General features: G+C 46.5%; 1 protein-coding gene across 6 annotated transcripts in view; it reads left to right on the top strand.

The window, feature by feature from the left end:
- The window catches only part of SPEG (striated muscle enriched protein kinase), a 110,251-nt gene that overhangs the window by 87,352 nt on the left and 6,407 nt on the right, over nucleotides 1-16,492 (top strand). For all 6 annotated transcript variants that reach the window (XM_082237158.1, XM_082237159.1, XM_082237163.1 and 3 more), the window contains 8 exons: nucleotides 3,146-3,301; nucleotides 4,001-4,117; nucleotides 4,670-4,837; nucleotides 5,367-5,489; nucleotides 6,425-6,589; nucleotides 7,126-7,897; nucleotides 9,022-9,261; nucleotides 16,021-16,244. In XM_082237158.1, the coding sequence (XP_082093284.1) occupies nucleotides 3,146-3,301; nucleotides 4,001-4,117; nucleotides 4,670-4,837; nucleotides 5,367-5,489; nucleotides 6,425-6,589; nucleotides 7,126-7,897; nucleotides 9,022-9,261; nucleotides 16,021-16,244 (1,965 nt within the window). The remainder of the gene's footprint in view (nucleotides 1-3,145; nucleotides 3,302-4,000; nucleotides 4,118-4,669; nucleotides 4,838-5,366; nucleotides 5,490-6,424; nucleotides 6,590-7,125; nucleotides 7,898-9,021; nucleotides 9,262-16,020; nucleotides 16,245-16,492) is intronic.

The following is a 16,492-nucleotide window of genomic DNA, read 5'->3' as shown; positions in this document are numbered from 1 at the left end:
CCTCAACAAGCTCAGTCAATGAGTCGCCAGGGGGAGCAAGGTCCCGCAAGGCTTGACGGAATCTATCAGGGTCCATCAGCCTCTGCGGGCGAGCCCAAATCGGCTCGCCACCTAAGCAGGGTGGGGGTGGAAAGTCAATCCTGGCTTTCAGAGCGTAGTGATCAGACCATGGCACCTTCATCGAAGGAGACATGATCACATCTATACCGGCGCCAAAGATCAAATCCAGCGTGTGGCCTGCTTGATGTGTGTGGCCCGAAACAAACTGGGAGAGCCCTAGTGTCGCCATGGAAGACACCAGGTCCAGAGCCTGTGAGGAGGGAGTGGCATCAGCGTGGAAGTTGAAGTCTCCCAATACCAATAGGTTAGGGAACTCCAAGGCCCAGCCGGCCACCGCCTCCAGCAGGCCTGACAGGGTGGCTGCTGGTGCGCTAGGTGGCCGGTACACCAGCCAGACAGCCAAGCTCTCCTCGGAGCCCCACACTAGGCCAACACATTCAATGCCGGGGATCGATGGCGATGGTAGAGCCCTGAAAGAACAATCTTCCCGGATTAATACTGCCACCCCTCCCCCCCGGCCCACAGTCCGTGACTGGTGGAGGACGGAGAAACCCGGGGGCGCCATCTCTCGTAAGGTAACAGTTACCCCTTCGCGCACCCAGGTCTCCGTCACACAAGCCAGGTCGACCCCCTGCGAGGTAAAGAAATCTCGCAGGGTAGCGGTTTTGTTGCCTATAGACCTGGCATTGCACAACACCAGTGAAGGAGGTGAGTAATCCTTGCTCACCCTACCCTTGTCCCTCGGGATGGGGCGCAGATTGGAAGGGGTACGAGCATATCCGTATCTCGATCCCCTTCGCCTATAATATCTGCCCCCACCGCCATACCTCCCTCGCCCCTCCACGGTAGCAATCCCAGGCCTCATACTAACCTCCATTTATAAAATAGAAAACAAAACAACCAAAAACAATTATGCCCAAACAAAACCAATCCCCACCCCACTCAATGTCCGACCCCAAAACAAAACAAAACGGAACAAAACAAAATACATGGATAAAAACCACCGTTCACGGTGGTACAACAAAATAAACAATAAAAACACCTTTAAAACACCTTAAAATATATATAAACATGTTTAACATATGCTGCAGCAGCACCAGTGTCCTTAAAGCTATTACGGGGGTGAGCCTGGGCCCCGCCCCCTAGGCCAGATGGAATGAGCCTGAGGAGGGAGAGGCCCTCTCCAGCACCCACAATGCAGCAGCAGCGATGTCCCAGGCCCCAACGAGGCTCCTAAAGCTGTGGCGAAGGTGAGTCTGGGCCCCGCCCCCTAGGCCGGATGGGATTAGCCTGAGGAGGGAGAGGCCTTCTCCAGCACCCACGATGCAGCAGCAGCGATGTCCCAGGCCCCAACGAGGCTCCTAAAGCTGTGGCGAAGGTGAGTCTGGGCCCCGCCCCCTAGGCCGGATGGAATTAGCCTGAGGAGGGAGAGGCCCTCTCCAGCACCCACGATGCAGCAGCAGCGATGTCCCAGACCCCAATGAGGCCTCTTGAAGCTGTGGCGAAGGTGAGCCTGGGCCCCGCCCCCTAGGCCGGATGGGATTAGCCTGAGGAGGGAGAGGCCTTCTCCAGCACTCACGATGCAGCAGCAGCGATGTCCCAGACCCCAATGAGGCCTCTTGAAGCTGTGGCGAAGGTGAGCCTGGGCCCCGCCCCCTAGGCCGGATGGAATTAGCCTGAGGAGGGAGAGGCCTTCTCCAACACTCACGATGCAGCAGCAGCGATGTCCCAGGCCCCAACGAGGCTCCTAAAGCTGTGGCGAAGGTGAGCCTGGGCCCCGCCCCCTAGGCCGGATGGAATTAGCCTGAGGAGGGAGAGGCCTTCTCCAGCACTCACGATGCAGCAGCAGCGATGTCCCAGACCCCAATGAGGCTCTTAAAGCTGTGGCGAAGGTGAGCCTGGGCCCCGCCCCCTAGGCCGGATGGAATTAGCCTGAGGAGGGAGAGGCCTTCTCCAACACTCACAATGCAGCAGCAGCGATGTCCCAGACCCCAATGAGGCCTCTTGAAGCTGTGGCGAAGGTGAGCCTGGGCCCCGCCCCCTAGGCCGGATGGAATTAGCCTGAGGAGGGAGAGGCCTTCTCCAACACTCATGATGCAGCAGCAGCGATGTCCCAGACCCCAATGAGGCCTCTTAAAGCTGTGGCGAAGGTGAGTCTGGGCCCCGCCCCCTAGGCCGGATGGGATTAGCCTGAGGAGGGAGAGGCCTTCTCCAGCACTCATGATGCAGCAGCAGCGATGTCCCAGACCCCAATGAGGCCTCTTAAAGCTGTGGCGAAGGTGAGTCTGGGCCCCGCCCCCTAGGCCGGATGGAATTAGCCTGAGGAGGGAGAGGCCTTCTCCAGCACTCATGATGCAGCAGCAGCGATGTCCCAGACCCCAATGAGGCCTCTTAAAGCTGTGGCGAAGGTGAGTCTGGGCCCCGCCCCCTAGGCCGGATGGAATTAGCCTGAGGAGGGAGAGGCCTTCTCCAACACTCACGATGCAGCAGCAGCGATGTCCCAGACCCCAATGAGGCCTCTTGAAGCTGTGGCGAAGGTGAGTCTGGGCCCCGCCCCCTAGGCCGGATGGAATTAGCCTGAGGAGGGAGAGGCCTTCTCCAGCACTCACGATGCAGCTGCTCTGAGCACACCACACATCCAGTAGAAGCTTCTTCTTCTTTGGCGATCACTCATAGCCGAGTAAGATTGTCTTCCATAAACACAGTTTTAACAATGAGTCTGTAAGTGACTGTGGAGGCCAATTCTGGACCCACACATCCTTCCACAGTGAGGACATTGGTTTCCGGGTGGGAGTTGATCACGGTGTGGATTTGCTAAGCGTGCCTTCCTCCTAGCATGTTTCTCCCTTGCGTCCTGAGTTTGAGTGTCTACAAAGCCTGTGACACCTTTGGTAAAGGCTGTTCTCCAGCTGGAGCGCTCGCAAGCCAGTGTTTCCCAGTTGTCAGTGTTTGTACTACATTTTTAAAGATTTGGCTTGAGACAGTCTTTAAAGCAAGCACTGCGTCAATCAGGCACCCCAACAATTTCCCAGGATTCTCTTGGCTTGCGCAAGAAAGAGCCCACCCATATCTGTCATTTTCACAGGTCCTGGTGAAAGCCAGCGGCGCGGTTCTCGCTGGGAACGCTGGAGCTTGTCCAGATCCAAGAAAGACAAGGTTGCTTCACAGCCCAACATTCCTGCCAGCCTGAGAGGGGACGGTGTTGTCATTATGAGCCAACCCTATGTGCTCAGCGAGTCAGGTATGCTCACGAAGAAGTGTGGGGCTGCCATTGAGATAAATTCAGCCTGGTGTGGCTGGCCAGTGGAAGCCTGAGTTGCTCTCACCTATTCAGCTGTGCTAGAAAGTTCCAGCCGCCGGGGCAGTTAGAGCGGGCCGTTCTAGGGAAATGTGATGGCGAAGGACTGAACTTGTATCTTCTCCACTCCACTCTATAGGGCAGGGGTGGGAAACCTTTTTCAGTCGGAGGGCCACATTCCCACGTGGGCTGCTTGTCAGTGGTGGGCACAGCCAGGGGCAAAACGGAGTGGAAGAGGTGGGACTGCTTAGAGCAGGCCAAATTCCAGTCATGCAAAAGTCAGAGGTTACTCCTCACACCTCTAAATGACCAGGCAAGCAAGAGGCATTATTACCATTCAGGGACACATTCTAGCTAGGCAAAAGCACTCAAGGAAACCATGGAGCAGGACCAGTGAGGGGTAGAGCGTGGGAAAGGGGGGTGGGGCCTATGGAGAGAGGCATTGGCTGTGTAGAATTCTGAGGGCCAGGCAGAGAGTCCTGTGGAGCTGCAATTGGCCCCCAGACCTGGGGTTTCCCCAACCCTGTTACAGGGGATCATTTCTATGCTGGGGATTGAATTCCTGCCAAGCCTTTTAGCACCATCTATGTGGTACTTGGAAGCAGCCTCGGATTGACCCCTTTTATTCTTTGTCCAACGCAGACTTCCCTCCAGTTTTCCACATAAAATTGAAGGACCAGGTACTGCTGGAGGGAGAGGCAGTGCAGCTCTGCTGCCTTCCTGCAGCCAGCCCTGCCCCTCGCATACTGTGGATGAAAGGTAAGCATTGTGTCACAAGGAGCATGTGTGTCTGCATGTTGGGAGTGGAAGAAGCAATATAGCTTCTTGACTCTCAAGATCAGAAAGGTGGAGCCTGATACCTGCCAAGTTGTTTCCCAGTGTGTGATTCCTAACAGTTATCTTACCAGACAGCCATGATGCAATGCCACCCAAGGCAGGTTCAGCCACAGAGCTAGGAGAGGTCAAGCCCAGAACTGAGCTGCCATTTGGGCGTCCATGCAGACAGACCTAGCTGTATACCCTTGCATCACCATGATGCAAATTGCGTATCCTTGCACTGGTTGCCATCCAAATGGTTACATTCTCTTGGAACTCAGAAGTGCCAAACTCTGTTGGGATAGGGACCCCTTGGGTTCAGCCAGGCAAAGAGGTGCTCCGACTTCTGATGAAGCTCACATGTTTGAGTAACTGAGTATGAACTCTGTGGCAAAGATGCATTAGAGCACAAGCTACAGGAGGAGGATGTAAGGCAGTGTGCAATATTCATATACCTAGAGTGGTTGTACGGATCGGTTTTCTTGTCCTCTGCAGATAAGAACACCCTGGTATCAGAGGGTGTTCTCAACATTGTGGCATGTAAAGATGGCCGCCAGCTGCTCACCATCTCCAAAGTCTCCAAGAAGGATGCAGGCTTGTATGAATGCAACGCTACCAATGCGCTGGGCACTGCCACCAGTTCCTGCACCCTGGCTGTAGCAAGTAAGGATAGAAAAAGAGTGCGCTGTGGTTCCCCACCACCCCAACCAAACATCTATGAGCTTGTTGCGGCAATGTATCTCATGTAGCAATGGAAGAGAAATATGAATCAGTGTGCATTGACAACCGAATCTATAAAATTCGCCTATTCTGAAACAGCTCTCCCTTTACATTCACACTCATCTGAATTCTGAAGTGCAGTTCTCCAACCAAATAATCTTTACAAAAATGCATGTATTATAGGAATATATGCATAAAAATGAAGATATTTGTGTAAATACGTGTACCTTAGTTTAAAAAAAAATGCATGCAGAAATTTATCAAGAGAAATTTGTACTGAAATGATGGTACGTGAGTTTTGTTTTTTTTTAAATCCACAAATTCCTGCAAAATGTGGAGAACTGAATTTAAGACTGGAAAAAAATAGAAACTGTGAGAAACGAAATCGACAGATCCTTCCATCCCATATCTCATAGGTTACTATCTCATGCTCTTCCATTTATTTCTCTTTTCTCAAACCTGTTCCTAACAGAGATTCCTGGGAGACCAGGCACCCCAGAAATCCCCCAGAAGTACAGGAACACAGTTCTGGTGCTATGGAGGCCAGCGGATACTCAGGCACCCTGCACTTACACGCTGGAACGGAAGATGGATGGTATGAACTGGTGGGATGTGGAAAATATTGCCAGCTGCTTTCTGCCCTTTCCTTTGCAGAGGCTCTAGTCGTCACATGCATTCCCCTGGTTCTTTGTGGACCTTCTGGGGCTCCATATCCACCACCTCCATGTTCGCATGTGCAGAATTTTTTATTCTTCTCATAAGGCTACAGTGCAACTCGCAGTCATCTTCTTATTCCTACTCCTGCCCATTCCCAAACAGCTGGAGGTACAAGACTGAAAAGTATTGCTTCCTAGTAGTTTCCCTTCCCCATCCTCTTGCATTATATGCAGTTCAGTTACAGATTCAGCCCAAATCTGAGGACAAGATACGGAGCTCATCACCTTTCTGTACAGATGGGTGTTTTCAAGACTAGGTTCAATCTTCATGCAAGGCACAGCCTCTTCCAGTGAGCCCCCCCTCCCCGGGGCAATATCCAGCCACTGTCACACATGTTTTGGTAACATGATCCAGATTAGGCAGATATGGTACACACCCTACGTGGAGCTGATTCCAGAAAAGGTTCAGAAACTTCAGCTGGTGCAGAATTCAGTAGCTAGGATGGTGCTTATCAGAGCATATGACTCCAATATTGTTCATTGGCTAACTGTTCCTAATTCAAAATCCTGGTTATGACTACAAAGCCCCAAAACAGTTTGGGTCCAAGCTATCAACAGTCCTGTCTCATTTGCATTCTTCCCCATGCTTTGTGGAGCTCCCTGCTCTGCCCTAATCAACCCTCTCTTTACCTGCGTTTCAGTCTGATGCCAAATCTTTTTTTCTTGCACCATGTTTTCATTTTGATTTTTTCCCTGCATTCTGTGGTTGTTGTTTTTGTTTGTTTGTTTCTGGTTTTCAGCATTGGTTTTGTTTGGTCTTTAATGTGTTATATTTACTGCAGATAGCTTTGATGTTTTCCTTCCCCCGCCCCAGGAGAACATGAGTGGAAGTTGGTAAGCTCCGGCATCGCTGACTGCTACTTCAACGTGACAGATCTCCCCGTTGCGAGCATGGTCAAGTTTCGTGTTGCCTGTGCTAACAAGGCCGGACAAGGCCCCTACAGCAACCCCTCGGGGAAGGTCTTCATTGAGGGTGCAGGTGAGGACGAGGGAGGTGCTCTTAGTCCTGACAGCCTGAACCAACCAATAGGTTGCCGTGGCTGTGTACACACCCTACATTGAAAGTACATTCCCACCACTACCAGGAATCCTAGGAGCCGTTGTTTACCCCTCCAGGACCTTTAACAAATTACAGTTCCCAGGATTCTTGAGGGGGGATTTGTTTCAGATATATGGTATGCTTCAAAAACTGAATGGTGTGTATGCAGCCATTGTGCTTGCAAGTACTCCACAAGCCATGTCCTAAATTCTGGCTGCAAGCCCACCAAATGGTATCAAGGTGCAGCTGCCCGCGGTAGAGAGGATATTTCTTTTATTGAGCTGGCTCTGCTATAGTTGGGATTCCCACTGTTTGGTAGCTGAGAGGGGTTCCCTCTATAGATCTGGTAGCTGAGAGGGGTTCCCTCTATAGATCTGGTAGCTGAGAGGGGTTCCCTCTATAGATTTTCCTTTGCCTTCTGGAAAGAGGCAGGCCCTCCTCTTTTGAGCCTAAATCAGCCTCTTCTCCTCTCCCAGAACCCAAGACTGCCTTCTCAGCTCTCACTGCCAAAAAGAGTACAACTGCCCCGGAGAAAGCCGCTTTCACCAGATCCACCCAGACCCTCACTGACCAGTCTCCGCAACCTGTGCGCAGAAATACAGGTCCCCTGCCATCCTCCCCTCCCAGGAAGCACAAGGGGGCAGTGCCGGCACAGGGGGGCAAGGCTCCTGCTGCCCCAAAATTGACTCAACCTGAGGAAAAGCCTCTGGCCACAGTGAAGGCCAAGCTCCCGATTGCGGCCCTGGTTCCATCCTCCAAGGAGGCCTCGTCTTCCGAACCTCCAGCTGTTGCGCCATCCACCTCTCCAGAGCCAGACTCGAAGCCTTCCAGAACAGCATCTTCTCTCAGCACCCACAGTGCCTCAGTGCCCACCAGGGTCTCACCTGCTGCGGCATCCTCCCCTGGCTCTTCCGTCTCCAAGTTTTCGCCCATCTCTCCTGCCTTACCAACCCCTGCGGCAGACTCGCCAGTGACCGTCTCCCCGAAAGCTGTTCCCTACATGGCCACCTCTTTCATCTCCATCCCACCAAGGGCGCCCAGCACAATGGAAGGTGCACACAGCCAGCCAGTTACCCCCAGCCCAGAAGAGGGGCCTTCTCACACTCGCTTCCTGAGCCGCAGCAGTACCCCTGGCCGGGACGCTGGGAGTGGGGCTCAGGGCAGGCTCACTTCAACTTCCAAGGACGAGTCGTCGTTGCGCCAAGGGGTCCCTCAAAAACCCTACACCTTCTTGGATGAGAAAGCAAGGTAAGAGATCTTTCATAGAGACATAGGAAGCGGACAGCCCGCTGCAGGAAGTGGCCATTCTGGTCCACTATTACCTAGCTGTTGGTGCTCCAGGTTCAAAGGAGAAAACCTTGTTCCCTGCCCTGCACCTGGATATGTCAGGTTCTGAACCTGAGACCTTCTCCTAGATAGCATGCAAAGCAGCACAGAATGATGCCTCCCTCTAGTCCATTTCTGGGCCAGGAATTTCTCAGCATTGGGTGCAGCAACCGACCTTCTCTGACCCTGGATGTAACCAAGGCCTCTCATGTTGTGGCCGTAGCATTAGCAGCCTCCCTTGCCCCCGTCCACGGCCTCCAATGTATCTTCAGAGATTTAGACCCCACACCAGAAGCCCTCCTTCTCCTCTGTGCCCAAGGGATGCTAAACCCCCTTCCATTTCCTTGTGGTACATTTCAGTCATGCACTTGACTCTCTGACTCTCATCTCCACAGGCCCAATCACAAAACCATGTTTATTGCATGAAAATGGCAAGAATCATATGGCAGCAGTTTCATTTCAACTAAGCCGACGGAGATTAAACTTGTCAAACAAATTCAAGAGCTCTTTCTACGCATTATGCAGTTTAAAGTAGTAGACCAAAGTGGTAGAATTCTGGATTGCACTACTTCATACTGCTGTGCCTGGGAAACACATATCTTTGAATGTTCCCTCCAATGCTTTTAAAAAACCTTATATGTACTAAACTAGCTTGTCAGAAACATTTAGTTATAAACTCTCTTCTTAATGTGCTTGCTTACTACATGCAATGAACTTGTTACAAGATGGAGCATTCAAAAATGTGACCCCTTCGCAGCTGTAACCTGGAGTGGTACTGTCCAAAACTGTACTATCACAGTCTTATAGTCTCACTCTGTAAAGCAGATGGGGAACCTCCAGCCCACAATTGCATCTTGGCCCACTCTGTCTCAGCCAATCCTGGGTAATTTAACTATGTGAAAACTGTTGTCATATCCATTGAACTCTGTGGTTACATGTGCAGTGCTGTGTAACAGAGGCTATGTACACTGTGCCTTAGCTTTTGTTAGGCAGGTCTAGCAAGCGTCCAGATATGCACTTAGCATGCTCCATGTATATATGTGCAGAGGCCGGTTTGGAGTGATTCGAGAATGTAAGGAGAATGCCACGGGCAAGCGATTCATGGCCAAGATTGTGCCCTATGAAACGGAAGGCAAGCAGAGCGTCCTCCAGGAATACGAGATCCTAAAGGGCCTACACCACGATCGCATCATGACTCTGCACGAGGCCTACATCACCCCCCGCTATCTGGTGCTGATAGCTGAACACTGCCCTGGGAAGGAGATCCTCTACCACTTTGTTGACAGGTTTGTTGGGGGGTAGGTTGGGAGGCAGGAGGGGGTTAGGGGTGGGACTCCAGGATGATAAGAGGAGAAGCTCTGTGTCTGAGAGGGCCAAGCATGGGGCCACAGAGGGGTCTGGCTAACTAGCAAGGTAACAGAGAGTTGCAAACCTAAAAACCAGGACGAGACAGAAGTGTTGGTCTAGTCACACGCAATGGGGGCATGAATCAGTTTGTGGGCCTGAATCAGTTTTAGCTGACCAGAAAATCCATGGCAGAGGTGATAACTGGGCCAATTCACAACAGGGCAATTGAAGAGGGCAAACCGTGCCACTGAGTCAGAATAGTAGAGCTGAAGGGAAATAAAAGTAACACAGTCCAGATACCTCCACTCAACCCAAACATTTGAACCTATTCCTTGTCATCTTCTGCTTTATAATCTGGAACAGCAAGAGACAAGGAAATTATACTATGCTTTAAGACACTGCAGGACACCTTTAGTAAAATACATCTAGATGGTTCAAGGAAGGGCCTGGCTTGAATGAAGAGTGACTGAGGACCACATTATACAGAGGAATTGTTTTTCTGCAATCTTACTTCTGTGAATATGTAAAAGATAAATGGATATAAACCTTTCCTGCGCTTTGATGTTCATGAGATTGACATGAGCGGATTCCTATGAATGTGCAACTTAATGGGCTTACAGTCATTAGTGGTTAACCCTTGCCTCTCCTATTCCTCTTGTGGCTGAAATGCATAGTATATGTTCCTTGAGGCAAAGACCTTTTTTGTTGTTGCTTTGCATAAGAAAAGGGGTGAAGGATTCGTGGCCCTCCAGATGCTGTTGAATTCTGCCTCTCATCAGCACAGCCAATGGCTGAGTTGGTGAGAGTTGGGAGTCCCAAAAACATCTAGAGGGCCACTGATTCCCCACCCCTGCTATAAAGCACCATGTAAATTGATGGCACTGCCATCATGATCATATACTGGCAGCTACCTCAGATCTCTGAGTGCCAGTCCTCATGTAGCTAAAACAGTGCCACCCATGAACAAAAGGCTCAGAGAAGCCTCAAGGTTTGCAAAAGTACAAATCATTTGTGGGGGTGGGGAGACCTAAACAGCCCAATAAGAACTGAACGTGCTCAGTGGGCATAGAATGCAGACCGATGGGTAGAAATGGAATGCAGTATCCTGACAGGAGATACTGTATTTTGTCATGTCCCACATGTATAATTAGTAGTATACTAATTAGTAGTATATCATGATAATAATGATAATAACAACTACTTATTGTTACATTTTATTGTTTCATCGGATCATAAGTGGCTTTCTGTTATGCAACTGATACTCCTTGCAACACTTTTAAGTGGAATTTCTTTTTTCAGAACAGTCTGTATAGAGCACAGATTTCCAGAGCCTCTTATTTTAATTTTAATGCATTTGGTGTTTTTTTATGTTGGCAGCCAAAATTTCTATGTCTCTGTCCTGGATCTAGCACTGTTCAATATTATGATTAATGACTTCAATAAAGCATTAGATTTTGCTGATGATACAGAACCAGAGTGGGTGGGGGAAGGAATTGCAAAATGTTTAGGCTATGATTCAAATCAGAAAGATCACAATCAGTTGGAGCATTGGGTGGGCTGGGGGTAAAACAACCAAACCCAACAAATGGATAAAACATAGGACAGAAAACCCCAAGTGCACACAAGACAACTAGAAGTAACTGCTGCCTATTTCCCTAAAGGGTTGAGGGGCTGCCTCGACCCTATGTTTCAGACTCCATGTGATTCTTCAAACCCCTCCTGTGGTTCTAGCAACCTGATAGCCCTCTCCTTCTCCATGAATTTGTCTCATCCTCTTTTCAAGCCATCCAACTTGGTGGCCTTCACTGCCTCCTGTGAGAGCAAGCACCATAGCTTGGCTTCTGCTGCATGAAGAAGTACTTTGTTTTGTCTGTCCTGAATGTTCCAACATTCAGCTTCAGCAGATGTTCACGAGCTCTAGCATTATGAGAGAAGGAATCTGGTGGTGGTATTTAGTCGCGAAAAGTGGAACCTACAGCAACATGTTGCAGTGTGGAGTGCTTCTGTTCAGTCAGCCCCTCATGCCTTTGTTCCATTTTCCATTCCACCCATTTCTCTGATGTCCCTCCAGCCATCGGTCAAAATTCCATGGCTGCTAAGTCCACTTAATCCTCACTGGGATGTCCTTTGTTTTTTAAAAAAAATATATTTATTAACTTTTCAAAGTTTATACAAAAAAGACAAAAAACAAAAATACAAAAATTAAAAACACATATAATTTCATTCACTTGTTTTCTTTTAACTTATTTCTCGGACCTCCTCATACCTCCCCTTTTTGTATTCCAATTCAAATTATTCACTCAGCAGAATGAATGACACCCTGTTTCGAGATAGAGAATTCCACTTGAAGGCCCAAAAAACTTTAAAGGACTATTTCGAAATCAATCTAAGGGGCAATGTGGAAAAAAGAGTGGTCTGGGACGCAAGCAAAGCTGTGATGCGAGGGTTTTTGATTCAACAAAACTCAATAAAGAGGAGAAGGCAGAATGAGAAAAGAGAAAAAATTTTGGAAAAGATAAAAGAAGGAGAGAGAAAATTAAGGTCAAAACCAAAGTCCCAGGAGATTTTGAGGGAGATTAAATTATATCAAACACAATATATGGAATTGATGAACCAAGAGATAGAGTGGAAAATAAAGCAAATGAGACAAAAGTCATTTGAGTCGGCAGACAAATGTGGCAAGCTTTTGGCATGGCAACTTAAGAAAAGACAGAAATTAAATACAGTTACAAGTTTAGAAGTGGATGGAAGGACTATATCTAAACCAAATGAAATAAGAAACTGTTTCGTGAGTTATTTTAAAAAACTCTATTCTCAAGGAGTACAAAATGAAGAAGATATAGATAAATTCCTTAACAAATATGGATTACAAAAAATCTCCCCTCAAAGTAAGGTGGACTTAAACCAGAGAATATCAGAACAAGAGATAGAGGGTGCCATTCAGGACATGCAATTGGGCAAATCTCCAGGACCAGATGGCTTGACTTCCAGATATTACAAATCGCTAAAGGAATGGCTGATTCAACCGTTAAAGGATGTCTGTAATGAGATCTTAGAGGGAAAAAAGGCACCCGAATCGTGGAAGGAAGCATATATTTCACTCATACCAAAGACAGAGACTGAAAAGACTCAATTGAAGAACTACCGCCCAATCTCGTTACTCAATGTGGATTACAAAATTTTTGCAGACATTTTAGCAAAAAGATTTAAAAGAGTATTGATGGAAAAGATCCACAGAGACCAAGCAGGCTTTCTCCCAAAGAGACACCTCTCAGACAATGTTAGGATTATAATAGACATTTTGGAAAAGTTAGAGGTGAATATAAACACCAAAGCAGTTTTGATATTTGTGGACGCGGAGAAAGCCTTTGACAACATTTCTTGGAGTTTTATGAAAAAGAATCTTCATGGGATGGGGGTAGGACAAGGTTTTGAGAATGGTGTGGGTGCAATATACTCTGAACAAAAAGCTAAGTTGATTGTAAATAATGTGATAACGGAGGAACTTAAGATAGAAAAAGGAACACGACAGGGATGCCCAATTTCCCCATTGCTTTTTATTTCTGTCCTGGAGGTTTTGCTGAATATGATTAGAAATGACCAGCAGGTTAAAGGGGTACAGGTCGGAGCAAAACATTACAAGTTAAGGGCTTTCGCAGATGATTTAGTCCTGACTTTACAAGAGCCATACACTAGTACGAAAAAGGTGTTGGAGATAATCCAACAATTTGGCCAGGTAGCCGGATTTAAGTTGAATAAACAAAAAACTAAAGTCCTAGGGAAAAATTTGACAGATATAGAAAAGAACAAGTTTCAAGAAGAGACGGGTTTGACGGTGACTAAGAAGGTGAAATACCTAGGGGTTAACCTAACATCTAAAAATTTGAATTTGTATAAGGACAACTATGAAAAATGTTGGACAGAAATCAAAAAAGATCTAGAAATATGGTCAAACTTGAGATTATCAATGTTAGGCCGAATTGCAGTAATTAAGATGAATGTATTGCCTAGAATGTTATTTTTGTTTCAAACTTTGCAAATACTTGACAAGATGGACTGTTTCAAGAGGTGGCAGAAAGATATCGCGAAATTTGTCTGGCAGGGCAAAAAGCCCAGGATAAAATATAAAATATTAACAGATGCAAAAGAAAGAGGGGGATTTGCCCTGCCGGACTTAAAATTGTATTATGAAGCAGCAGCATTCTGCTGGCTGAAAGAGTGGATGCTCCTCGAGAATACAGATATCTTGGACTTAGAAGGTTTTAATAATGCATTTGGTTGGCATGCATATTTATGGTATGATAAAATTAAAGTGCATAGTGCCTTTAAAAATCACATTGTAAGGAAAGCGCTGTTCAATGTTTGGATGAGATATAAAGACTTGCTGGAAAATAAAACCCCTAGATGGTTGTCACCTTTAGAGGCGAAGGCCCACAAGAAACTCAATATGGAGGTCGGATGGCCAAAGTATTGTGAGATTCTAGAACAAGATGGAGAGAGACTGAAACTAAAGAGCCATGAAAATCTAAAACCCAAAGTACAAGATTGGCTCCACTATTACCAAATAACGGAGGTTTTTAAACAAGACAGGAAAATTGGCTTCCAGGTGGAAAAATCAAAACTTGAGACAGAATTGTTAGAACCCAATACTAAGAATCTGTCAAGAATGTATAACTTGCTGTTAAAATGGAATACACAAGATGAAGTAGTTAAATCAGCCATGATTAAATGGGCACAGGACATCGGTCATAATATAATGTCAGCTGACTGGGAAAGGTTGTGGAACACCGGAATTAAATTTACGGCATGTAGTGCCTTAAAGGAAAATGTAATGAAAATGGTTTACAGGTGGTACATGACCCCAGTCAAGCTGGCAAAAATTTATCATTTGCCCGACAATAAATGTTGGAAATGTAAAGAAACTGAAGGTACTTTTTATCATCTTTGGTGGACGTGCCCGAAGATTAAGGTCTTTTGGGAGATGATATACAATGAAATGAAAAAGGTATTTAAATATACCTTTCTTAAGAAACCAGAGGCCTTTCTCTTGGGCATTGTCGGCCAATTGGTGCAAAAAAAAGATAGAACTTTCTTTATGTATGCAACAACAGCAGCAAGAATATTGATAGCAAAGTATTGGAAGACACAAGATCTACCCACCGTGGAAGAATGGCAGATGAAAGTGATTGACTACATGACTTTGGCGGAAATGACGAGCAGAATTCGAGACCAGGGGAAGGAGACTGCGGAAGAGGATTGGAAGAAATTCAAGATTTATCTTAAGGACCATTATAAACTTGAGGAAGTTTAGAATGTCGAGATTCGACAGAGATAAAGGGTTGCAGTAATATAAGATTAGAATAAGAAAGGACTATAATAAATTAGAGTTGGAAAAATATGTATAAGTTGCTGTAAAATTTGGACATGAGGATGCAGAAAGGGGAGGTATGGGGAAGTCCGAGGAAAGAAGTCTACGAAATGACATTATGAAACCACACTTCTTTGTTTGTTTGTTTGTTTGTTTTTTGTGTTTGTTTGTTATAAAAACTTTTGTAAAACTAATAAAAAATATTATAAAAAAAAAAAACAAATTATTCACTCAGCAAATCCTCACCCTTAATTTTCACTTAACTTTACACCTTTCTTTCTTCTTTTTCCCCCAATTATTTTAATCATTACAGCTGATAACCCCTTATTCAGTCCAACATCAATCTAACATTCACTAATTTTATAATATTTCCCAAGATAGTCCTTAAATTTCTTCCAATCTTCTTCCGCCGTCTCTCTTCCCTGGTTTCGGATTCTGTCAGTCATTTCTGCCAGTCCCATATAGTCTATCACCTTCATCTGCCATTCTTCCAAGGTGGGTAGATCTTGTGTCTTCCAGTACTTTGCAATAAGTATTCTTGCTGCCGTTGTTGCATACATAAAAAATGTTCTGTCTTTCTTTGGCACCAATTGGCCGACCATGCCCAGGAGAGAGGCCTCTGGTTTCTTCAGGAAGGTATATTTAAATACCTTTTTCAGTTCATTATATATCATTTCCCAGAAAGCCTTAATCTTTGGGCACGTCCACCAAAGGTGAAAGAATGTACCTTCAGTTTCTTTACATTTCCTCGATGGGATGTCCTTTGGGGCGTCCCTGTCCAGTCCCTGTCCTCCCTCCTGTGTGGGGGCAGTGCTATTTTGATTGCACGTGCAAAGCCGAAGCAGCAGGAACAAAGAAAATTGCAAAGTAATGTAGAACAGAAACAGGGTGGTGGTGAAGTGACTGAAAGTAAAAATGAAAACAAGAAAATAACATACTGATCAGCCCTTGATCATTTAATGTCCCCCGTTGTCACACAGCAACACACAAGTATGAGGTTGGGGTGGGGTTAAAATTTTAACTTCCGACCACTGTCAGCAAAAGACATAATAGGTGGGCCTTGAATGGGGTTGTACAGACAGGGAAAAGTTTTTAAAGAAAAGATCAGTTCAACAAATGCATGAAACAGAAACAAAAATAGATGTATAAGCTGTTTTTTAAAAATAGAAAATATAATCATGGATTTGCACTGTGTATGACATAAAGTCACCAGTGTGCTTATTTAGGAGTAATGGTACCATATTGTTGTTTAATTTTACCAGTACAAGTGCAAGGGAAGGGTTCTTGTGTCCTTCGCTCTATCCTTTCAATGACATGCTTTACTCTACAGGTTCCGTTACTCAGAGGATGATGTGGTGGGGTACGTAACACAGATCCTCCAAGGACTAGAATATCTGCATGGACGACGCATCATTCATCTCGACCTGAAGCCTGATAACATCATTGTCAGCCCCACAAACACATTAAAAATTATTGACTTTGGCAGTGCCCAGACCTACAACCCACTGGTGTTGCGCCAGCTGGGGCGTCGTGTTGGCACACTGGAGTACATGGGTGAGTATCTTTATGGAGCTGGCATACCAGAAGATTGGGTAGGGGAGGATGTATGTGAGATTTTTTGGGCAAGGCAAACTGCTTGTGGAGTAAGTATGCCATGGAATGAACATACATGGTACCTATAGGCTGAGGTAAACATGTGGCTAAAGGGTTGGAGTTGCATACTATTTAATTGACAAAGAGACTAGCACCAAAGAGTGGAGATGGCAGAAATGGGGGAATTCCTCCCTCCCATTTTGCAGGAC

Source organism: Podarcis vaucheri, assembly GCF_965113315.1.
Source record: "Podarcis vaucheri genome assembly, chromosome: 1".
NCBI classification, from domain to species: domain Eukaryota; kingdom Metazoa; phylum Chordata; class Lepidosauria; order Squamata; family Lacertidae; genus Podarcis; species Podarcis vaucheri.
This window is presented reverse-complemented; position numbering and strand designations above follow the sequence as displayed.